General features: G+C 42.3%; 1 protein-coding gene across 3 annotated transcripts in view; it reads right to left on the bottom strand.

The window, feature by feature from the left end:
• ddr2a (discoidin domain receptor tyrosine kinase 2a) overlaps positions 1 to 19,392 on the bottom strand; it is a 166,120-nt gene that overhangs the window by 21,604 nt on the left and 125,124 nt on the right. For all 3 annotated transcript variants that reach the window (XM_067990681.1, XM_067990682.1, XM_067990680.1), the window contains 2 exons: positions 9,795 to 9,981; positions 1,201 to 1,444 (listed from right to left, as the gene is read on the bottom strand). In XM_067990681.1, coding sequence (XP_067846782.1) covers positions 1,201 to 1,444; positions 9,795 to 9,981 — 431 coding nt within the window. The remainder of the gene's footprint in view (positions 1 to 1,200; positions 1,445 to 9,794; positions 9,982 to 19,392) is intronic.

Below are 19,392 nucleotides of genomic sequence, written 5' to 3'. Positions count from 1 at the left end.
GGAGAGAAATCGGAGGCAGAACTAGGCCAGTCTCTGAAAGACTGGCTTAACACTGAAAAGAGGACTGGGAGTAGGTACATGAGGTGTGAGCCTGAGAGACCTAAATGGGGAATAATGGAGGGATTTCATATCCTTAAAGATGAAATGAAAGCAGTAGCCCAGCACATCATCTTATATATATTGCCTACATATATATTGTTGATTGTCCTTATATATATTGTTGTATACATTAATCTTCACATTCCTTTAATTCCATGTATATAATTTTAAACGGCAGAGTTTTGCAGAAAATCATTTTTTGAAACACTAAGTGGTCAGAAGTACATTTTAAACGAGATCCTGAAACAATCAGTGTAGATCAAGTTTCATCAGGTTGCCACCATACTGCCAGATGGACTGCTATACCTGAGGAGAAAGAGCAGTCATCTCGTACACTGGTAGGTTTTCCTATTAGGAACTGAGCAGTGCTGCACACAGACATTTTTCTGTAAGAATCTGTTATCTCTTCAACACCACGTCTTGCTATTTATTCTAACGAAGGGCAATGCCTGAAAGGTTAACTTTGCTTCTCTCCACAGATGCTGTGCCCAACTTGCTGAGTGTTTCCAGCATTTTCTATTTTTGCCTTACATTTCCAGCATCTACGTTTTTTTTTTGTCTCGCTACTCATTCTCCTAATCGACTATTTGTCCAACCAAATATTTGCCGTGGTTTTCAAAAAAAAGCACAAGAGAGCTTGTACCCTGCAAACCAAGCTGAAGATGGATGCTGGCACATGAAGATGGGGATGGTGAAAAGGCACATTGGGCGAGACGTCGCTCAAGAGATTGAGTATTTGACTCCATAGCAGGTCACTAGTTTCAAAACCTAGAACTGACTACCACTGAAGCGCAATTTCCTTGCAAGGTGAGCTTCTTCAATAAAGCACTGGACGCAGCACATGAGACACCTCGGAGTGGGGGGAGGGGTTAAAATAAAAAAGGCAAAAATCGCCTCACTTGAATTTGACCTCATGTTGGACAACCAGGGTGCCATTCATGCCAGCCATGTTACAAGACTGTGGTTGAAATCACTGATCTCCCAGATGTGGTGGGTGGAATGTATAAAGATAAGCAGCACCAAATGGGGAGAATAATATTGTGGGAATGGAGGGGAAAAGAAATTCTAACAGGTTGAGAGCTAGATATCACTTGGCACTACCTGACTGGAAGGAAATTTCACTGAACATCATCCATGTATCAGCAAAGTAGAATTGGCACATGATGGAGTTTGCCATCCGCTGTTGTAGTGGAACGGTGACAAAACGAGCGCTCGGATTGACATCATCTAGAACCAGAACAGATGTAGCTGGGTTTGGCTCCCATTTACCCGGTTCCGAGCAGAAAAAACACTGAACCTCCCTGAATATCTTCACCCCTTTTGTGAACATGTTGTTGCAATGGACCTGCAGTAATGAAAGGATAAACATTACATGTTAGATTTGTACACCAAATTTAACACACAAAAAACCTCCGAACTGGCCTACACCCTACATAAAACAAGAGTCTTCTCACTCTTAATATGTAATATAAAGTTCAACAGCAACCTTTTCTTATTTACTTATGTGGCACTAATTGCTCCAATAGAACATGTTCTTGAACTACGCAAGTTGCTTTAGTCATTTTCAAGTACATTACAATCTCATAGACAAAAATCTCTCATTTATACACTTCTTTTCCTGCTTTTAGTGGAAGCTGCATTACAATTAGGGAAGGACTCAAACCTCATTAAGATGTAATGCAGATAAGTTTAATTACTTTACTGTATCCCAAAAACCTAATATAGAGCTAATATAAAACCTTTCTTTTTTTGGATCTGATAGTCTAATTTTGAGCAGGCTTGTGTCAGTTTAGCTTAGTGATAGCACTTTTGTCTCTGAGTCAGAAGGTGGTGGGTTCAAGCCTTGCTCCAGGTCTATGCCGACACTTCAGAACAGTACTGAGGGAGTGCTGTATTATTGGAGGTGCCATCCTTCAGATGAGATGTTAAACTGAGGCCCTGTCAGTCTGTCCCAGTGGATGCAAAATATCCCATGGCACTATTTGAAGAAGGGCAGGTATCTCCATTCCTACCTCAACCAACACCACCTAAAACAGATTCAATGATCATTCACCTCATTAATGTTTGTGGGATCTTGTTTGTAAAATGAGTGCTGCATCAGCCTAAAGCAGTCACTGCACTTCAAAATAATTCACTGCACGTGAAGTGCTTTACGATGTTTCTGAGAGACGTGACAATGTGCTCGATAAATAAACGTCTCCGCCTGTCAAAAAATTTCTAAAACGTTTTTTAAAATAGTGGTTTTACTTCTGTGTCTTATGATGTGGAGCCCACCAGCTATTAAAGTTTTCAATGAATCAGAAGAAGAACTCAAACTAAGGACTCCTCCCAATCTGCCTATTCTACCCTTTGTTCAGTTTGGATTTAGCAAAAGATAGCAGCTGTAGTTATGAACAAAAGCTTGACTGTACTGGTATCTACTTGTAGGAACCTGAAAGTAATGTGGTAAAGTTTCTCTTGCACCTCTGCAGTTGCAACTTTGAGTTTTAGTCGCTGTTGACACTCCAACCTGTCGAACAGATATGTAATCGTGAGCTTTGTCTATTTCCCAGGATTGCTGATGGGGAAAAATGTGGGAATGCAGTTCATCCATAGGGATGTGGCAGGAAGGGCCAGAGAGTTTACCAATAATAGTGCAACAACAAGTAAGGTCAAAGCATGAAAAAAATGGTTATAAGTCAAAATTAAAGGCTCTTTATCTGAATGCACGGAGCATTTGTAACAAGATAGATAAATTAATTGCTCAAATGGAGACAAAAGGATTTGACCTAATAGCCATTACAGAGACATGGGGCTCGATATTGCCAAGGCTGCGGGTTTGCGGCGGGGGGGGCTATTGGGCGCGTGGGTAACGCGCCCAGTGAAATCAGTCTGCCCCGCGCGCGATCGCAGACTAATTGGATCCACTTACCTGGTCTTCCGGGTTCCCCACTGCTGATCTGCGCATCCGGCGGACTGCGCATGCGCAGTAAGCTCTGTCAGCTGGAGGAGCTCTATTTAAAGGGGCAGTCCTCCACTGACAGATGCTGCAACAAATAGCAAAAATTACAGCATGGAGCAACCCAGGGGGAAGGCTGCTCCCAGTTTAATGATGCCTCACTCTAGGTATCATTAGATGGGGTGAGGAGGAGGGGGAGGACAGAGATCTTCCCCCCGGTGGGCGGGAGGAAGCGGCCTGCCTCTGCCACCAAGGCCTGGCTCGAGGTGGTAGAGGGGGTCACCTGCACCACCAACATATTGCCCACCTGCATACAGTGCAGGAGGCGCTGCAATGCCCTAAGTAGGTCAGCCAAAGTGAGTACACTTACTCATTCCCTTACACTCTGTCTGCCACATCACCGCCCCCACCCCACATCTCCTTCTGCACAGCCAACACTACTCTGTCACATCACTCCTCACACCCACTCAAACCTCATCCTCATCTTACCTGCACTTACTCACCTCGCCAGTACTCATCCCACCACTACCACTCAACCCAATCCTCATACAATCTCATGGCTCTATCTCATACTCACCCTCTTGTGCATCTCTTTCACGGTCAGCCTCACTCAACCTGCCACTACCTGTGCTGCAGCCACAGGGCATGCATCACATATGTGCAGTAGGAAGTGTAAGGCAAACGTGTCGTGAGCATGAAGGGGATGCACAAGGGTGTTTGAGGGTTTGTCATGGTTTTTACTTATATTTAATTTCTGACCAACTCACATCACATATTATATTGGCACCACTACTGCCATGTCTTTGCGAATCTTGTCTGGTTTGTGCAATAATGCCCTTCCCCGAGGATCACCATGAAGACCCACACCTCATGCCACCCATTGTGTCACTGCAGAGTGGGTGTAGGTGTGTTTGCAAGGCTCTTTTGTGCAGACGACTGAGAGACATCGGCGATGACCCCGGTTGCACCCTGGAAGGATGCGGAGGAGAAGTTGTTGAGGGCAGTGGTGACATTAACAGCGACAGGTAAGAAGATGGTGCTCGGGCCAGCCAGGAGCAGCTCGGCATCAAGGAGGCTGCAGATGTCCACGACTACATGTCGAGTGACTCTGAGCCTCCGTGTGCACTGCTGCTCAGAGAGGTCCAGGAAGCTGAGCCTCGGTCTGTGGACCCTGTGGCAAGGGTAGTGCCCCCTGCGATGCATCTCTCTCTGCGGTTGCCCTCCCTCCTGCTATGCAGGTGGATGTGTCACAGCACTCTGTTGTGGAGCTCCACGTGTCAGAGGTGGACGGCTTGGCCAGCTGGGCTGGTGATGCTGTTCGCCCTCCGAGGAGGTCATGACTGCAGCTACGGCGGCCCCCATCCGGAAGATGTACATCTGAGGGGGTCCGCAAGATAGGTACAACTGCCACAGGCTGATAGCTGCAACACGTCCATTTCAACTTGGAGTGTTTCCCCCAGTATGGGAAACAGTCCCAGTTGTCTCTAAAATCCCACCCCTCCTGACATATTCCCTTAATCAGGTCTGTTAATGACCTGAAATACCTAGGTAAATACTCTCAAGTGGCACCCCGCTGGCTTTAATTGCCTGCGGGAGTCCCACATGCGGGGGCTGCGTGCGCACGTCGGCGCGTCTGTGGGAAACCCGGAAGTAGGCGGGTTGGAGCCGGGCTCCCGACCCGCTCCGGCATTCCCTGATTTTCGGAGCCCCCCCGCCAGGAACGCACCCGATAGCGGGTGCTAAAATGGAGGCCATGGTTGCAGAATGACCAAGGTTGAGAACTAAATATTCCAGGGTACATGACATTTGGAAAAAACAGGCAGAATGGAGAAGGAGGGGGTGTAGCCCTAATAATAAAGGATGACATTCGGACAGTGGTGAGAAAGGATCTTGGCTCAGAGGATCAGGAAGTAGAATCAATATGGGTGGAAATTAGAAATAACAAAGGGCAGAAAACACTGGTAGGAGTAGTTTATAGACCCCCTAATAGTAGCAATACCATTGGACAGAATATTAATCATGAAATAATGGGAGCTTGTAACAAGGAAACGCAGTCATCATGGGGGAACTTTAATCTACATATAGACTGGGCAAATCAAGTTGGCAAAGGTAGTTTGGAAGACGAGTTCATGGAATGTATTCGAGACGGTTTCCTAGAGCAATATGTCATGGAACCAACCAGGGAATAGGCTATTTTAGATCTTGTATTATGTAATGAAATTGGGTTAATTAGTAATCGCGCAGTAAAAGAACCTCTGGGGAAGAGTGATCATAATACGATAGAATTTCACATTCAGTTTGAAAGTAACCTAATTAAGTCAGAAACTAGAGAATTAAACTTAAATAAAGCCAATTACATAGGTATGAGGGGCGAGTTGGCTAAGATAGATTGGGAAAATAAATGAAAGGGTTTGACAGTTGAAAAGCAATGGCAAACATTTAAAGACATATTTCAATATTCTCAACAAGTATAGATTCCATTGAGAAATAAAAACTCCACAGGAAAAGGGATCCTTTCGTGGCTAAATAAAGAAGTTAAGGTGAGTATTAGATTGAAAGAAGAGGCCTATAATGTTGCCAAGAAAAGTAGTAAGCCTGGTGATTGGGAAAGTTTTAGAAACCAACAAAGGATGACCAAAAAGTTGATAAAAAGGGAGAAAATAGAATATGACAGTTAACTAGCAAGAAATATAAAAACAGATTGTAAGAGCTTCTACAAGTATGTAAAAAGGAAGAGAGCAGCAAAAGTAAACATTGGTCCCTTAGAGGCTGAGACAGGAGAAAATATAATGGGGAATCAGGAAATGGCAGATGCGTTAAATAAATATGTTGCATCAGTCTTCACAGTAGAAGACACAAAAAGCATACCAAAAATAGTGGGGAACCAAGGGGTAAATGAGAGTGAGGAACTTAAAACAATTAATATCACTAGAGAAAAAGTACTGGACAAACTAATGGGACTAAAAGCCAATAAATCCCCTGGACCTGATGTCCTACATCCTAGGGTTCTAAAAGAGGTGGCCGCAGAGATAGTGGATGCATTGGTTATGATCTTCCAAAATTCCCTAGATTCTGGAACAGTCCCAGTGGACTGGAAGGTAGCAAATGTTACCCCACTTTCAAGAAGGGAGGGAGAGAGAAAACAGGGAACTACAGGCCAGTCAGCCTGACATCGGTCATTGGGAAAATGCTGGAATCCATTATTAATGAAGTGGTAACAGGGCACTTAGAAAATCATAATATGATTAGGCAGAGTCAACATGGTTTGATGAAAGGGAAATCATGTTTGACAAATTTATTAGAGTTTTTTGAGGATGTAAATAGCAGGGTAGATAAAGGGGAACCAGTGGATGTAGTATATTTGGATTTTCAAAAGGCATTCAATCAAGTGCCACATAAAAGGCTGTTGCGCAAGATAAGGGCTCATGGGGTTGGGGGTAATTTAGTAGCATGGATAGAGGATTTGTTAACTGACTGAAAGCAGAGAGTAGGGATAAACGGGTCATTCTCAGGTTGGCAGGCTGTAGCTAGTGGGGTGCCGCAAGGATCGGAGCTTGGGCCTCAGCTATTTACAATCTATATTAATGACTTAGATGACGGGACCGAGTGTAATGTATCCAAGTTTGCTGATGATACAAAACTAGGTGGGAAAGTAAACTGTGAGGAGGACACATAGAGCCTTCAAAGGGGTATAGACAGATTAAGTGAGTGGGCAAGAAGGTGGCAGATGGAGTATAATGTGGGAAATGTGAGGTTATTTACTTTGGTAAGAAAAATAAAAAAACAGAATTTTTTTTAAATGGTGAGAAACTATTAAATGTTGATGTTCAGAGAGACTTAGGTGTCCTCGTACAAGAAACACAAAAAGTTAGTGTGTAGGTACAGCAGACAATTAGGAAAGCAAATGGTATATTGGCCTTTATTGCAAGGGGGTTGGAGTACAAGAGTAAGGAAATCTTACTACAGTTGTACAGGGCTTTAGTGAGACTCACCTACAGTACTGCGTACAGTTTAGGTTTCCTTATCTAAGGAAGGATATATTCGCCTTAGAGGCTGTACAACGAAGGTTCACTAGGTTAATTCCTCGGATGAGAGGGTTGTCCAATGAGGAGAGATTGAGTAGAATGGGCCTATTGTCTCTGGAATTTAGAAGAATGAGAGGTGATCTTATTGAAACATATAAGATTATTAGTGGGCTTGACAGGGTAGATGCTGAGAGGTTGTTTCCCCTGGCTAGAGAGTCTAGAACTAGGGGGCTAGTCGAAGGATAAGAGGTCAGCCATTCAAGACTGAGAGGAGGAGGAATTTTTTCACGTAGAGGGTTGTGAATCTTTGGAATTCTCTACCCCAGAGGGCTGTGGATGCTGAGTCCTTGAATATAGACTTTTGATAGACTTTTGGACTCTAGGGGAATCAAGGGATATAGGGATCAGGCAGGAGTTGAGGTCAAAGATCAGCCACGATCTGATTGAATGGCGGAGCAGACTCGAGGGGCCGGGTGGCCTACTCCTGCTCCTATTTCTTATGTTCTTATGAATCTACCTTCAGCCAGACTACCTTACAGTTGATCTATGCAATTGTTCTGACAGAGCTATAAGAGAGTGTAACAGTTACATATTACATAAAACTACTTCAAGCTCCATTCACACTGCACTGGGAAAGTTAAGTCTAACTAGTTAAGTGATCCAGAAACTCTGTAAATGAGGGATGAAATCCCCAACTATTTGTAATAGATACTGTATTAGGCAGTTAATGCTGGTTATCATGATACCACCTTTAAAATGTAATTTTTCAAAAATTTCAATTCATGTGGATTGGGATTTAGTGAAGCCGGATTTCTAATGAAATATTGCTGTGCCAAATGACATTCAATTGAAGGGTTTATTGGATCTTAAATCGTGATGAGTACAGCTTTCTAAAACATTTTCAAATAAAACTGTACTGAACAAACTATTCCTCAGGGCACGGGACTGAATGCCATGGATATAAATGAGGGTGAGTCAACAGCCAAGTATAGGGCTTGGGAGGGGGGGGGGGAGGAGGAGGAGTCCATGCCCCAGGCAGCCCCTGCTCTTTAAGCCCCTCATCAAATTGTTTTGCTTAATGAGCACTATGCACGCAAGGTCCTGAGTCTGTTTGGTACAGTAGCCTTTTGTTAACTTGTAACTTGTTAACTTATGAATGCTGGGAGCCATAGGATTACCCATTGCAATGCCTGAATTATGACTTTGTGAGGTCCCACAAAGAACAATAATTATATAGCCATTTTTGTTTTAAAATTCTAGTTGCTCAAGAGGACAGTAGCAATTTTCTTTCTCAATAAATGTCAAACCGCACTTTAAGGGAAAGGAAAATATGGGGATTAAGTACATTTAGAAGAAAGAACTTTCCCCATGTATGTAATGTTGAAAAATAATTTAAAAACCTACTAGGAGATGTTGGAAATTATTTTTTTGAATATTGTTTCCCTTGCCAATTTTCAGTCCGTCCTCTCCTGAAGGCATTAAATCCTTTATGGGGTACAATTCCACAAGAAAGAAGGAAGAAAGACTTGCATTTTTACAGCACCTTTCACAATTTCAGGACGTCCCAAAGTGCTTTACAGCCAATTAAGTATTTTTGAAGTATAATCACTGTTGTAATGGAGAAAATGCAGCAGCCAATTTGTGCACAGCAAGGTCCCACAAACAGAAATGAAATAAATGACAAGATCATCAGTTTTAGATGTTGGTTGAGGAATAAATGTTGGGTCAGGACACCAGGAGAATTCCCCTGCTCTTCTTCGAATAGTGCCATGGGATCTTTTAAGTCCACCTGAGAGGGCATATTGGGTCTCAGTTTAATGTCTCATCTGAAAGACAGCACTTCTGACAGTACAGCACTCCCTCAGTACTGCACTGAAGTATCAGCTTAGATTATGTGGTCAAGTCCCTGAATTGGGACTTAAACCCACAACCTACTGACTTAATGAGTGCAACCACTGAGCCACAGCTGACATCTAACACAGGCACCACTTGCTATCCTCTACCTCACCAAGGTGGCCATTATTCATATGTAAGCTTCCAAAGTGAGCACGACAGTATTCAACTGCAGTCAAGTCTGCACCCAAGATCCACATTAGTGCACTTCCCGCAGACGTCACTGAATAGCCATAAGGAGCAGGAGTCGAGACCGATTTTTTCCTACCCTAGCAAGGAGAGGGAGACCAGATGCAGAGTTGCTACTGCCATCCTAGCTGAGATCAGCTAACTGAACACAGCTAACTGGGGGTTGAACTTGGAACTTATACAGTTTTGCTGGATAAACTCACTGAGTCAGAGCGGGGAGTCGATATTTCTGGTTTTAATTATTTCCCTTTCCTGACATTTTTCTCATCTTTTACTACGGGGATCTGTTCAGCTAATGTAAGCAATGGAAACATCTGTGAGTGGCTCTGACCCCTTCTGACGCCTGTCCCCGATGTCATTGGCTCTTGTAATGGGCAGATGGAGGTTCCACTCTTTGCAAAGCTGGCTGGGAAAATCCCTGCTGTTTTCCGGTGGGGACCGTTAGACCACTGGAATTACAGCTGAAGTCCAGCGGAACCCCTGAGGAAATTTGAGGGCCCTTGTGCTTTAGTGAAGTTGGGTTCCGATTAAGTCAGTTTATCCCCCCCGCCACCCCATTTCACTAATCATACATCTCATGTAAACAACCTGACAATCAAACTTTTGCTGATGTTCAAAAAGAAATAAAATAAAAGAAGAGCAGTTTCCACCTTCATTGCTGTGAAATTTCGGATCCGATCAAACTCAAAGAGGATTTCCACATAGCCGCTTTCAAAGCTGTCGTTCCGCCATCCCAAGTAGTCATACCCTGGCCACACGTTGTATACATGGCTCTGTGTGAAATCGTCCAAACCCCAGACGCCATCTGTCATCTGACCTAGTCCTTCTGAAACCATCCTGGGAACAAGGAGACATGATGAAGGTTTATTCAGAAACCCAGACCAATAGAATAAACTTGGTTTAAAACTCTCTGTAATCACTGTGACCATCATTACATGCTTTATGGGATTGCATGCGGGCAAACCAAATTGCTTTGCATCTATCAGTAGCTTTTTTTATTCTACCAAGAGGCAGAAGATTAAGAAAATGAATACATATAATGGTTAGTCCATCATCTATATGATTTGTCCAATAATGATGTCTCAGTATAAATTTTCCACAAAAATAACAGGGAAAAGTAAAGGTTAATGGTAGTTGTGTCTATTTACTTTTCTTTAATTGGGCAGTTGCTCGTTAAAAAAACCTGCAGAAGAAAGCACTACAATAAAGTACTATGTTTAGTGCTTTTTAATTTAGCACTGTGTTAAATATTTTGTGAAACTGGATACATCTTGTCACTGCATTGCAGCGTTGTAACTTCCCAATAACATTTTCTGAGGGTAGATTCGCTGCTGTACAAATACACCATGATATCCCAGTATCATAGCAACTCTATTTCTCTAATATCCACTGGCATGAATTTAGTCCCATCCTATTACTATAGTTCTGCAGTGTTTTTTGCTGCTCTGAGCTGCATTTACAATAGAACTGTAGCATCGATGCTAAGTAAAAAGCAGCCTGAATCTCTTATAAATCTGGACCCAACCTGACACTGGAGGGAGGCAGTGTGAAACTCTCTGGAGGACAGAGTTTTGCTCTACTTCACTATGGAGAAAATCTGGGCCTTAACACCCAACAGTGTTGGTGCAAAATCGAAACTGCTTTGCACCAATGCTAAATGCGTAACATAAGTGCACCTTCACATGCTCCACAGCCAGAATCAGTGAGATAATTAAATGGTAGGCACATTACAGCATAAGCAGCCAAGTAAGCTTAAGCACAGAGGTTGGTAAAGACAGAGAGTGAACCTCTAATGGAGTGAATTGCTAACACAGTGTGGACTTTCAACTGGGAATTTGGTGAGTGTGCGAATTAGGTGCAGAGGGGGAAGGAGATGCTAAGCTACTTAAACCAAGGGATTATAAACTAATCTATCAACTTTTAAAACTTAAATAAAAAATACATACAATTAAAAAAAAAAGACAAAGTAATTACTAATTATTTTGAAAGCAAACTAAATCCATTTACTAAATATAATCTAGATCTCAAGTGATTCTATTAGTCCCAGAAATAAATTACTGATTAAATAAGTAAAAACTAGAAATGGCAGTACAGGCTGTGTGTTAGGACTGTAATATGTGGGAGTTTGTGGACAGCGAGACTGTCCCGGATTGTCACATCTGCAGTAAATGTCTCTGGCTTGAGACATTCCGGTTCAGAGTCCTTGAACTGGAGTGCGAGTTAGAGACACTCCAGTACATAAGAGAGGGAGAGGTAGAGAAGGAGGTCCCGCAGACATTGGTCCGATCCAACAAGTCCAAGTACTTGATATCTGTGAGGATAAGGAAGAAGGCTGCAGGGAGGATGCTCAAAATGTTAACCATGGCACCATAGATCATGAAGCAGTCCAAGGTGGGTGGATCAGAATAGAAAGGTTGTAGTCATAGGGGATTCTATAATCAGGGGGATAGATAACGTCCTCTGCAATCACGACCAAGAGTCCAGGAGGGTGTGTTGCCTACCTGGTGCAAGGGTAAAGGACATCTCAGAGCAACTGGAGAGGAACTTGGAAAGGGAGGGGGAGGATCCAGTTGTCATGGTCCATGTCGGCACCAATGACACAAGGAAGAACAAGGAGCAGGTCCTGCTAACGGAATATCAGAAGCTAGGAACTAAATTAAAAAGCAGGACCTCAGGGTTGGTAATCTCAGGAATACTACCTGAGCCACGTGCTAATTGGCATCGGGATAGACAGATCAGGAAGGCGAATGAGTGGATTAAAGAGTGGTGTGGGAAGAAAGGGTTCCATTTCATGGGACACTGGCAGCAGTACTGGGACAGGAAGGAGCTGTACCACTGGGATGGGCTCCACCTGAACTGGAATGGGACTAGGGTCCTAACAGGATAAATAGGGCAGTGGATAAGGCTTTAAACTAGCAAGATTGAGGGAGGGATCTGGTAGCAATAACAAAAGCTTAAAGATAAAAAAAACAGGAGATGAGTGTAAAGATCAGACCAGGGTAAGGAACAAAGATAACGTAAATGGTCGAGGTACAAAAACAGTTATAAAACAGAAGTACAAAAGGACTGTTAAAAATAAAGTAAATGGAACAACCATTAAAGATGAATTAAACTGCCTTTACAGCAAAGTACATAGCGTCCAAAATAAAATGGAGGCAATAACCTGTAGTGAGGAACCAGATGTAGTAGAAATAACTGAAACATGGCTACATAAACATCAGGACTGGCAACTAAATATTGCAGGCTATAACATAATCAGAAAAGATAGGGAAGGAAGAAAAAGGTGGGGGTGGAGTAGCTGTACTAATAAGAGATAACAGACTGGCGATAGAAAGAAGGGACATAACTAACAGAAGGATAGAAACAGAATCCATATGGATTGAAATAAAAGATGAGAAGGGATTGCTCATGCCAACAGGGGTATACAACAGACCACCTAATAGTGGAAAGGAGTTGGAGGAAGAAATATGTAAGCAAATATGTGAAATGAGTAACGGACATAGAATAATAATCATGGCTGATTTTAACTATCTCCAAATAAACTGGCAAGAACAGATAGGTATATCAAGTTACATTGAGTTATTCGCAACCCCTCAAATAATGAAGCAGTCCGAACCCGCATGCAGCAAGACCTGGACAACATCCAGGCTTGGGCTCATAAGTGGCAAGTAACATTCGCGCCAGACAAGTGCCAGGCAATGACCACCTCCAACAAGAGAGAGTCTAACCACCTCCCCTTGACATTCAACGACATTACCATCGCCGAATCCCCCACCATCAACATCCTAGGGGTCACCATTGACTAGAAACTTAACTGGACCAGCCATATAAATACTGTGGCTACAAGAGCAGGTCAGAGGCTGGGTATTCTGTGGTGAGTGACTCACCTCCTGACTCCCCAAAGCCTTTCCACCATCTAAAGGCACAAGTCAAGAGTGAGATGGAATACTCTCCACTTGCCTGGGTGAGTGTAGCTCCAACAACACTCAAGAAGCTTGACACCATCCAGGGCAAAGCAGCCTGCTTAATTGGCACCCCATCCACCACCCTAAACATTCACTCCCTTCACCACCGGCGCACTGTGGCTGCCATGTGTACTATCCACAGGATGCACTGTAGCAACACGTCAAGGCTTCTTCGACAGCACCTCCTAAACCCGCGACCTCTACCACCTAGAAGGACAAGGGCAGCAGGCACATGGGAACAACACCACCTGCACGTTCCCCTCCAAGTCACACACCATCCTTCATCGTCGCTGGGTCAAAATACTGGAACTCCCTTCCTAACAGCACTGTGGGAGAACCTTCAACATACGGACTGCAGCGGTTCAAGAAGGCAGCTCACCACCACCTTCTCAAGGGATGGGCAATAAATGCTGGCCTCGCCAGCGACGCCCACATCCCATCAACGAATAAAAATAAAATATCGAAAATACAGCACCGGATCAGGCCATTCAGCCCATCTGGTTTATGGTCCACACAGGCCTTCTCCCTCCCTACTTTATCTAACCCTATCAGGATGCCCTTGTATTCCTTCCTCGCTCATGTGCTAATCTATGCATCTATGCTATTTGCCTCAACTACTCCTTGTGGGTAGCGAGTTCCACATTTTTACCACTCTTTGGGTAAAGAAGTTGCTCCTGAATTCCCGATTAGATTTATTAGCGACTATTTTATATTTATGACCTCTAGTTTTGGACTCTCCCAGAAGTGGAAACATTTTCTCTATGTCTACTCTATCAAACCCGATCATTATCTTAAAGACCTCTATCACATCACCCCTCAGCCTTCTCTTTTCTAGAGAAAAGAGCCCCAGCCTGTTGATCCTTTCCTGATGAGTATATCCTCTCAGTTTTGGTATCATCCTTGTGAATCTTCTTTGCACCCTCTCCAATGCCTCCATATCTTTTCATAATATAGAGACCAGAACTGTGCACAATACTCCAAGTGTAGCCTGACCACACTAGGTAAAAGGGTACAGGGAATGGAGTTTTTACAATGTGTGCAGGACTCCTTTCTTTCCCAGTATGTAAAAAGCCCAACAAGAGAGGAAGCACTGCTGGATCTAGTAATGGGAAATGAACCAGAACAGATAAGAGAAGTAGGTGTAGGGGAACATCTAGGCACTAGAGATCACAACATAATAAAGTTTAAGATAAAGATTGAGAAGGACATAAGTAAGACAAAGGCCAAAGTGATAAATTGGAAAAAAGCTGATTTTCAGGGGATGAAAATGGAACTAGGGAAAATAAACTGGAAAAATTTACTGATAAAAAGAAGAACAGCAGTGGGAAACATTTAAAACGGTGATCAATAGAGTCCAAGAGAAATATATCCCACTAAAAAGCAAGACCAAACTAGCCAGTAATGATACACCATGGATGAATAAAGAAAAATGGGCAAAATTGAAACTAAGTATATAGACAACAAAGGAGAGGATGACAAAGGGGAATATGAAAAGGTTAGGGAAGAAGCTAAAAAATTAGGAAGGCAAAGAGAAACTACGAAATTAAATTATCAAGGAATATAAAAAGAAATAGTATCTATTATACTGACACATAAATAACAAAAGAAAAATCAGGATAGTGAGAGGGCAACTAAGGGATACACACAATAAACTCACAGGTAATGACAGCGAAATGGCAGAAATATTTAATAATTACTTTGCCTCGGTATTTACCAGGGAGACTAACATGATGGGCATGACATTAGAAGAAGAGTTCAAAAAAGATATAAAGACATTTGAGATAGAAAGGGGAAGGGGGAGGTAATTGATAAATTAATCAAACTTAGAGATGGTAAAACCCCTCGTCCAGATGGATTGCATCCGCGCATATTAAAAGAAATTAGAGAAGAGATAGCAGAGGCACTATCACATATATATAAAAAATCATTAGAAAAAGGAATAGTGCCAGAGGACTGGTGAACAGCTAATTTGATTCCTATATTTAAAAGGGGAGATAGAACTAGTCCAAGGAATTATAGACCAATTAGCTTAACGTCGGTGGTAGGAAAGATAATGGAATCCTTACTCAAAAATGTAATAGAAAAAATCTAGAAACCAAAAATATAATGAAGAATAGTTAGCACGGATTTCAAAAGGGAAGGTCATGTCTGACCAACCTTATTGAACTCTTTGAAGAAGCAAGAGAAAAGGCAGGCAAGGGTAATGTAATAGATGTAATATATTTGGATTTTCAAAAGGCCTTCAATAAGGTACCACATAGATTCATGACTAAGGTCAGAGCATGTGGAGTCAGGGGACAAGTAGTAGAATAGATAATAAGCCGGCTACAAAACAGAGAGTAGGGGTTAAAGGTAGTTACTCAGACTGGTAAAAGATTGGAAGTGGCGTTCCACAAGGATCGGTGCTAGGACGACTGTTGTTCACCATTCACATAAACGATTTGGACCCAGGAATTGGAAGTACAATTTCAAAATGACACCAAATTAGGGGGTATAGTTAGGAGGACTACGACAAAATACAGGAAGACATTAATAAACTTGCAGAATGGGCATGTAATTGGCAAATGAATTTCAATATAGATAAGTGTGAGCTATTACATTTTGGTAGGAAGTATAATGGGGCCACATACTGCTTGGATAATAAGTCTAAATAGGGTAGAGGAGCAGAGGGATCTGGGTATACAGATACACAAATCACTAAAAGTAGCGACGCAGGTTAATAAGGCCATAAAAAAAGCAAACCAAAAACTGGGGTTCATTTCTAGAGGGATAGAATTGAAAAGAAGAGAAGTTATATTAAACCTGTATAGCACCTTGGTTAGACCACACTTAGAGTACTGTGAACAGTTCTGGTCTTCATATTATAAAAAAGATATAGAGGCATTGGAGAAGGTGCAAAGAAGATTTACTAGGATGATACCGGAACTGAGAGGTTATACTTATCAGGAAAGGCTGAATAGGCTGGGGCTCTTTTCTCTAGAAAAGAGAAAGCTGAGGAGTGAACTAAGGAGTGATAGAGGTCTTTAAGATCATGAGTTTGATAGGGTAGACATAGAGAAGATGTTTCTCCTTGCAGTGGAGACCAGAACTAAGGGCCATAAATATAAGATAGTCACTAAGAAATCTAATAAGGAATTCAGGAGAAACTTCTTTACCCAGAGAGTGGTTAGAATGTGGAACTCGCTACCACAAGGAGTAGTTGAGGCGACTAACATAGATGCATTTAAGGGGAAGCTAGATAAACAGATGAGAGAGAAAGGAAAAGAAGGATTTACTGATAGGGTTAGATGAAGTAGGGAGGGTGGATACTTGTATGGAGCATAAATACTGGCGTGGACCTATTGGGCCGAATGGCCCATTTCTGTGCTGTACATTCTATAATACAGCATTACCTCACTATTACAAATGTTATCACTACAAAGTTTGATTCCTGGTGTGAGCAGATGTTCCATTCTAGTTAGTGGAGTGGCTCAAACTTCAATAAGATGAGACCTGGATAAGAAGAACTACCAAGCGAGTCCCCACAAGTTTACAATAATGAGGTTTAACAATATGCTTTACCCAACAGTGGGTGAAATTTGCTCTCCTTCAGAGGGAATGTTCACTCCAAGTGATGTACAGATTAGCTCACTGAAGATCCTCAATTCGAATTCATAACCTGATACAATTTTACCCCAGTGTAAATACACTATCATGTTTATAAGCTGCTTTTTTTAAACACAGGTTGAATTACCAAGAAATAGTGGACATACAAATACACTGTATTTGTACATTTGAAGAAATAACTAATAATAACATCGATAACTTGAACAGCTATCTTTATTTTTAGTCAAATTTTCATCCACTTTGCTAATGGAATTCCTAGCACTTGTACCAGAAAAAAATCAACAGTAGGCAACATTTCTCAAGATAAGGGGTCGGCCATTTATGACGAGATGAGGACAAATTTCTTCACTCAGAGGGTTGTGAATCTTTGGAATTCTCTTCCCCAGAGGTCTGTGGATGCTCAGTCATTGAATATATTCAAGACTGAAATTGATGGATATATGGACACTAAGGGAATCAAGGGATATGGGGATAGGGTGGGAAAGTGGAGTTGAGGTGGAAGATCAGCCATGATCTTATTGAATGGCGGAGCAGGCTCGAGGAGCTGTATGGCCCACTCCTGCTCCTATTTCTTATGTTCTTATGTTCTCGTATAAAGAAAGAACTTACATTTAATAGCACCTTTCACATCCAGAGGACATGTCCAAGTGCTTTTGATGTGTAGTCACTGTTATTTTGCAGGCAAACATGGCAGTCAATTTGTGCACAGCAAGGTCCCACAAAGTGAGATGAATGATCAGTTAATCTGTTATTCGAGGTATTAATTGGGGGATAAATGTGTGGCAGGACCTGAGGAGAACTACCCTGCTCTTCTTCAAATAGCGTCGGGATCTTTTACGTCCCCTGCTTTTAATGTAGGAAAACGTCTCGAGGCGCTTCACAAGAGTGTAATCAGATAAAAATTGACACCGAGCCAAAAGGAGACATTAGGAGGGGTGAATAAAAACTGAGTCAAAGAGATAGGTTTTAAGGAGGGCCTTAGAGGAGGAGAGAGATGGAGTAGTTCAGCGACAGAATTCCAGAGCTTAGGGGCCTAGGCAGCTGAAGCTACTGCTGCCAACGGTGGAGCGAAGAAAATCGGGGATGTGCAACAGGCTAGAATTGGAGGAGGTTACAGAGATAGGGAGGGGTTGGGTTATCACAGCAATTCAATGAAAGAAAATAACTAACTGAACAATTATAACAGAATAAATGACTACAAGCTGTGAGACATAGCAAAATAATTTACTGAATGATATCCAGGCTTCCTATTGTAACAAGTTCAATTTTTTGTGAGATCCCGTTGCTCAAAAAAAATTATTATTCGATCTGCTTCACATGCTGGTGTAGGACCAAAACATTTGTTTCAAAATAGGCTCAAAATTCCTCAGTGGCTTGAAGTCATGTGATGTGGAACCAATGGATGTAGTATATTTGGATTTTCAAAAGGCATTCAATAAGGTGCCACATAAAAGGTTGTTATGCAAGGTAAGGGCTCATGGTGTTGGGGGTAATATATTACCATGGATGGAGGATTGGTTAAAGGATAGAAAATAGAGAGTAGGGATAAATGGGTCATTCTCAGGTTGGCAGGCTGTAACTAGTGGAGTGCCGCAAGGATCAGTGCTTGGGTCTCAGCTATTTACAATTTATATTAATGACTCAGATGAAGGGACCGAGTGTAATGTATCCAAGTTTTTTGATGATACAAAGCTAGGTGGGAAAATAAGCTGTGAGGAGGACACAAAGAGTCTGCAAAGGGATATAGACAGGTTAAGCGAGTGGGCAAGAAGGTGGCAGATGGAGTACAATATGGGGAAATGTGAGGTTATTTACTTTGGTAGGAAGAACAGAAAAACAGAATATTTTTTAAATGGTGAGAAACTATTAAATGTTGGTGTTCAGAGAGATTTGGGTGTCCTTGTACAAGAAACACAAAAAGTTAGCATGCAGGTATGGCAAGCAATAAGGAAGGCAAATGGCATGTTGGCCTTTATTGCAAGGGGGCTGGAGTATGAGAGTAAGGAAGTCTTGCTGCAATTGTACAGGGCTTTGATGAGGCCTCACCCGGAGAACCGTATATAGTTTTGGTCTCCTTTTCTAAGAAAGGATATATTTGCCTTCGTGGTGATGCAACGAAGGTTCACTAGATTGATTCCTGGGATGAGAGGGAAGATTGAGTAGAATGGGCCTATACTCTCTGGAGTTTAGAAGAATGAAAGGCGACCTCATTGAAACATACAAGATTCTGAGGGGGCTTGATAGGGTAAATGCTGAGAGGTTGTTTCCCATGGCTGGAGAGTCTAGAACTAGGGAGCATAGTCTCAGAATAAGGGGTCTACCATTTAAGACTGAGATGGGGAGGAATTTCTTCACACAGAGGGTTGTGAGTCTTTGGAATTCTCTATCCCAGAGCGCTGTGGATGCTGAGACGTTGAATATATTCAAGGCTGAGATCGATAGATTTTTGGACTCTAGGGGAATCAAGGGATATGGGAATCGGGCAGGAAAGTAGAGTTGAGGTCGAAGATCAGCCATGATCTTATTGAATGGTGGAGCAAGCTCAAGGGGTCGCAATAGTCTACTCCTGCTCCTATTTCTTATGTGATCATCACCTCTTCCAGTCGGAATATTCCATTGTTTGCGACAGTGCATATTTGGTTGATGAGAAGCTGAAATCGCTAGCGGATAATTCTGG

This window comes from Heptranchias perlo, chromosome 9 (assembly GCF_035084215.1).
Source record: "Heptranchias perlo isolate sHepPer1 chromosome 9, sHepPer1.hap1, whole genome shotgun sequence".
Classification (NCBI taxonomy): Eukaryota; Metazoa; Chordata; class Chondrichthyes; order Hexanchiformes; family Hexanchidae; genus Heptranchias; species Heptranchias perlo.
The sequence above is the reverse complement of the archived record's forward strand: the minus strand, read 5'-3'. Positions and strand labels throughout refer to the sequence as shown.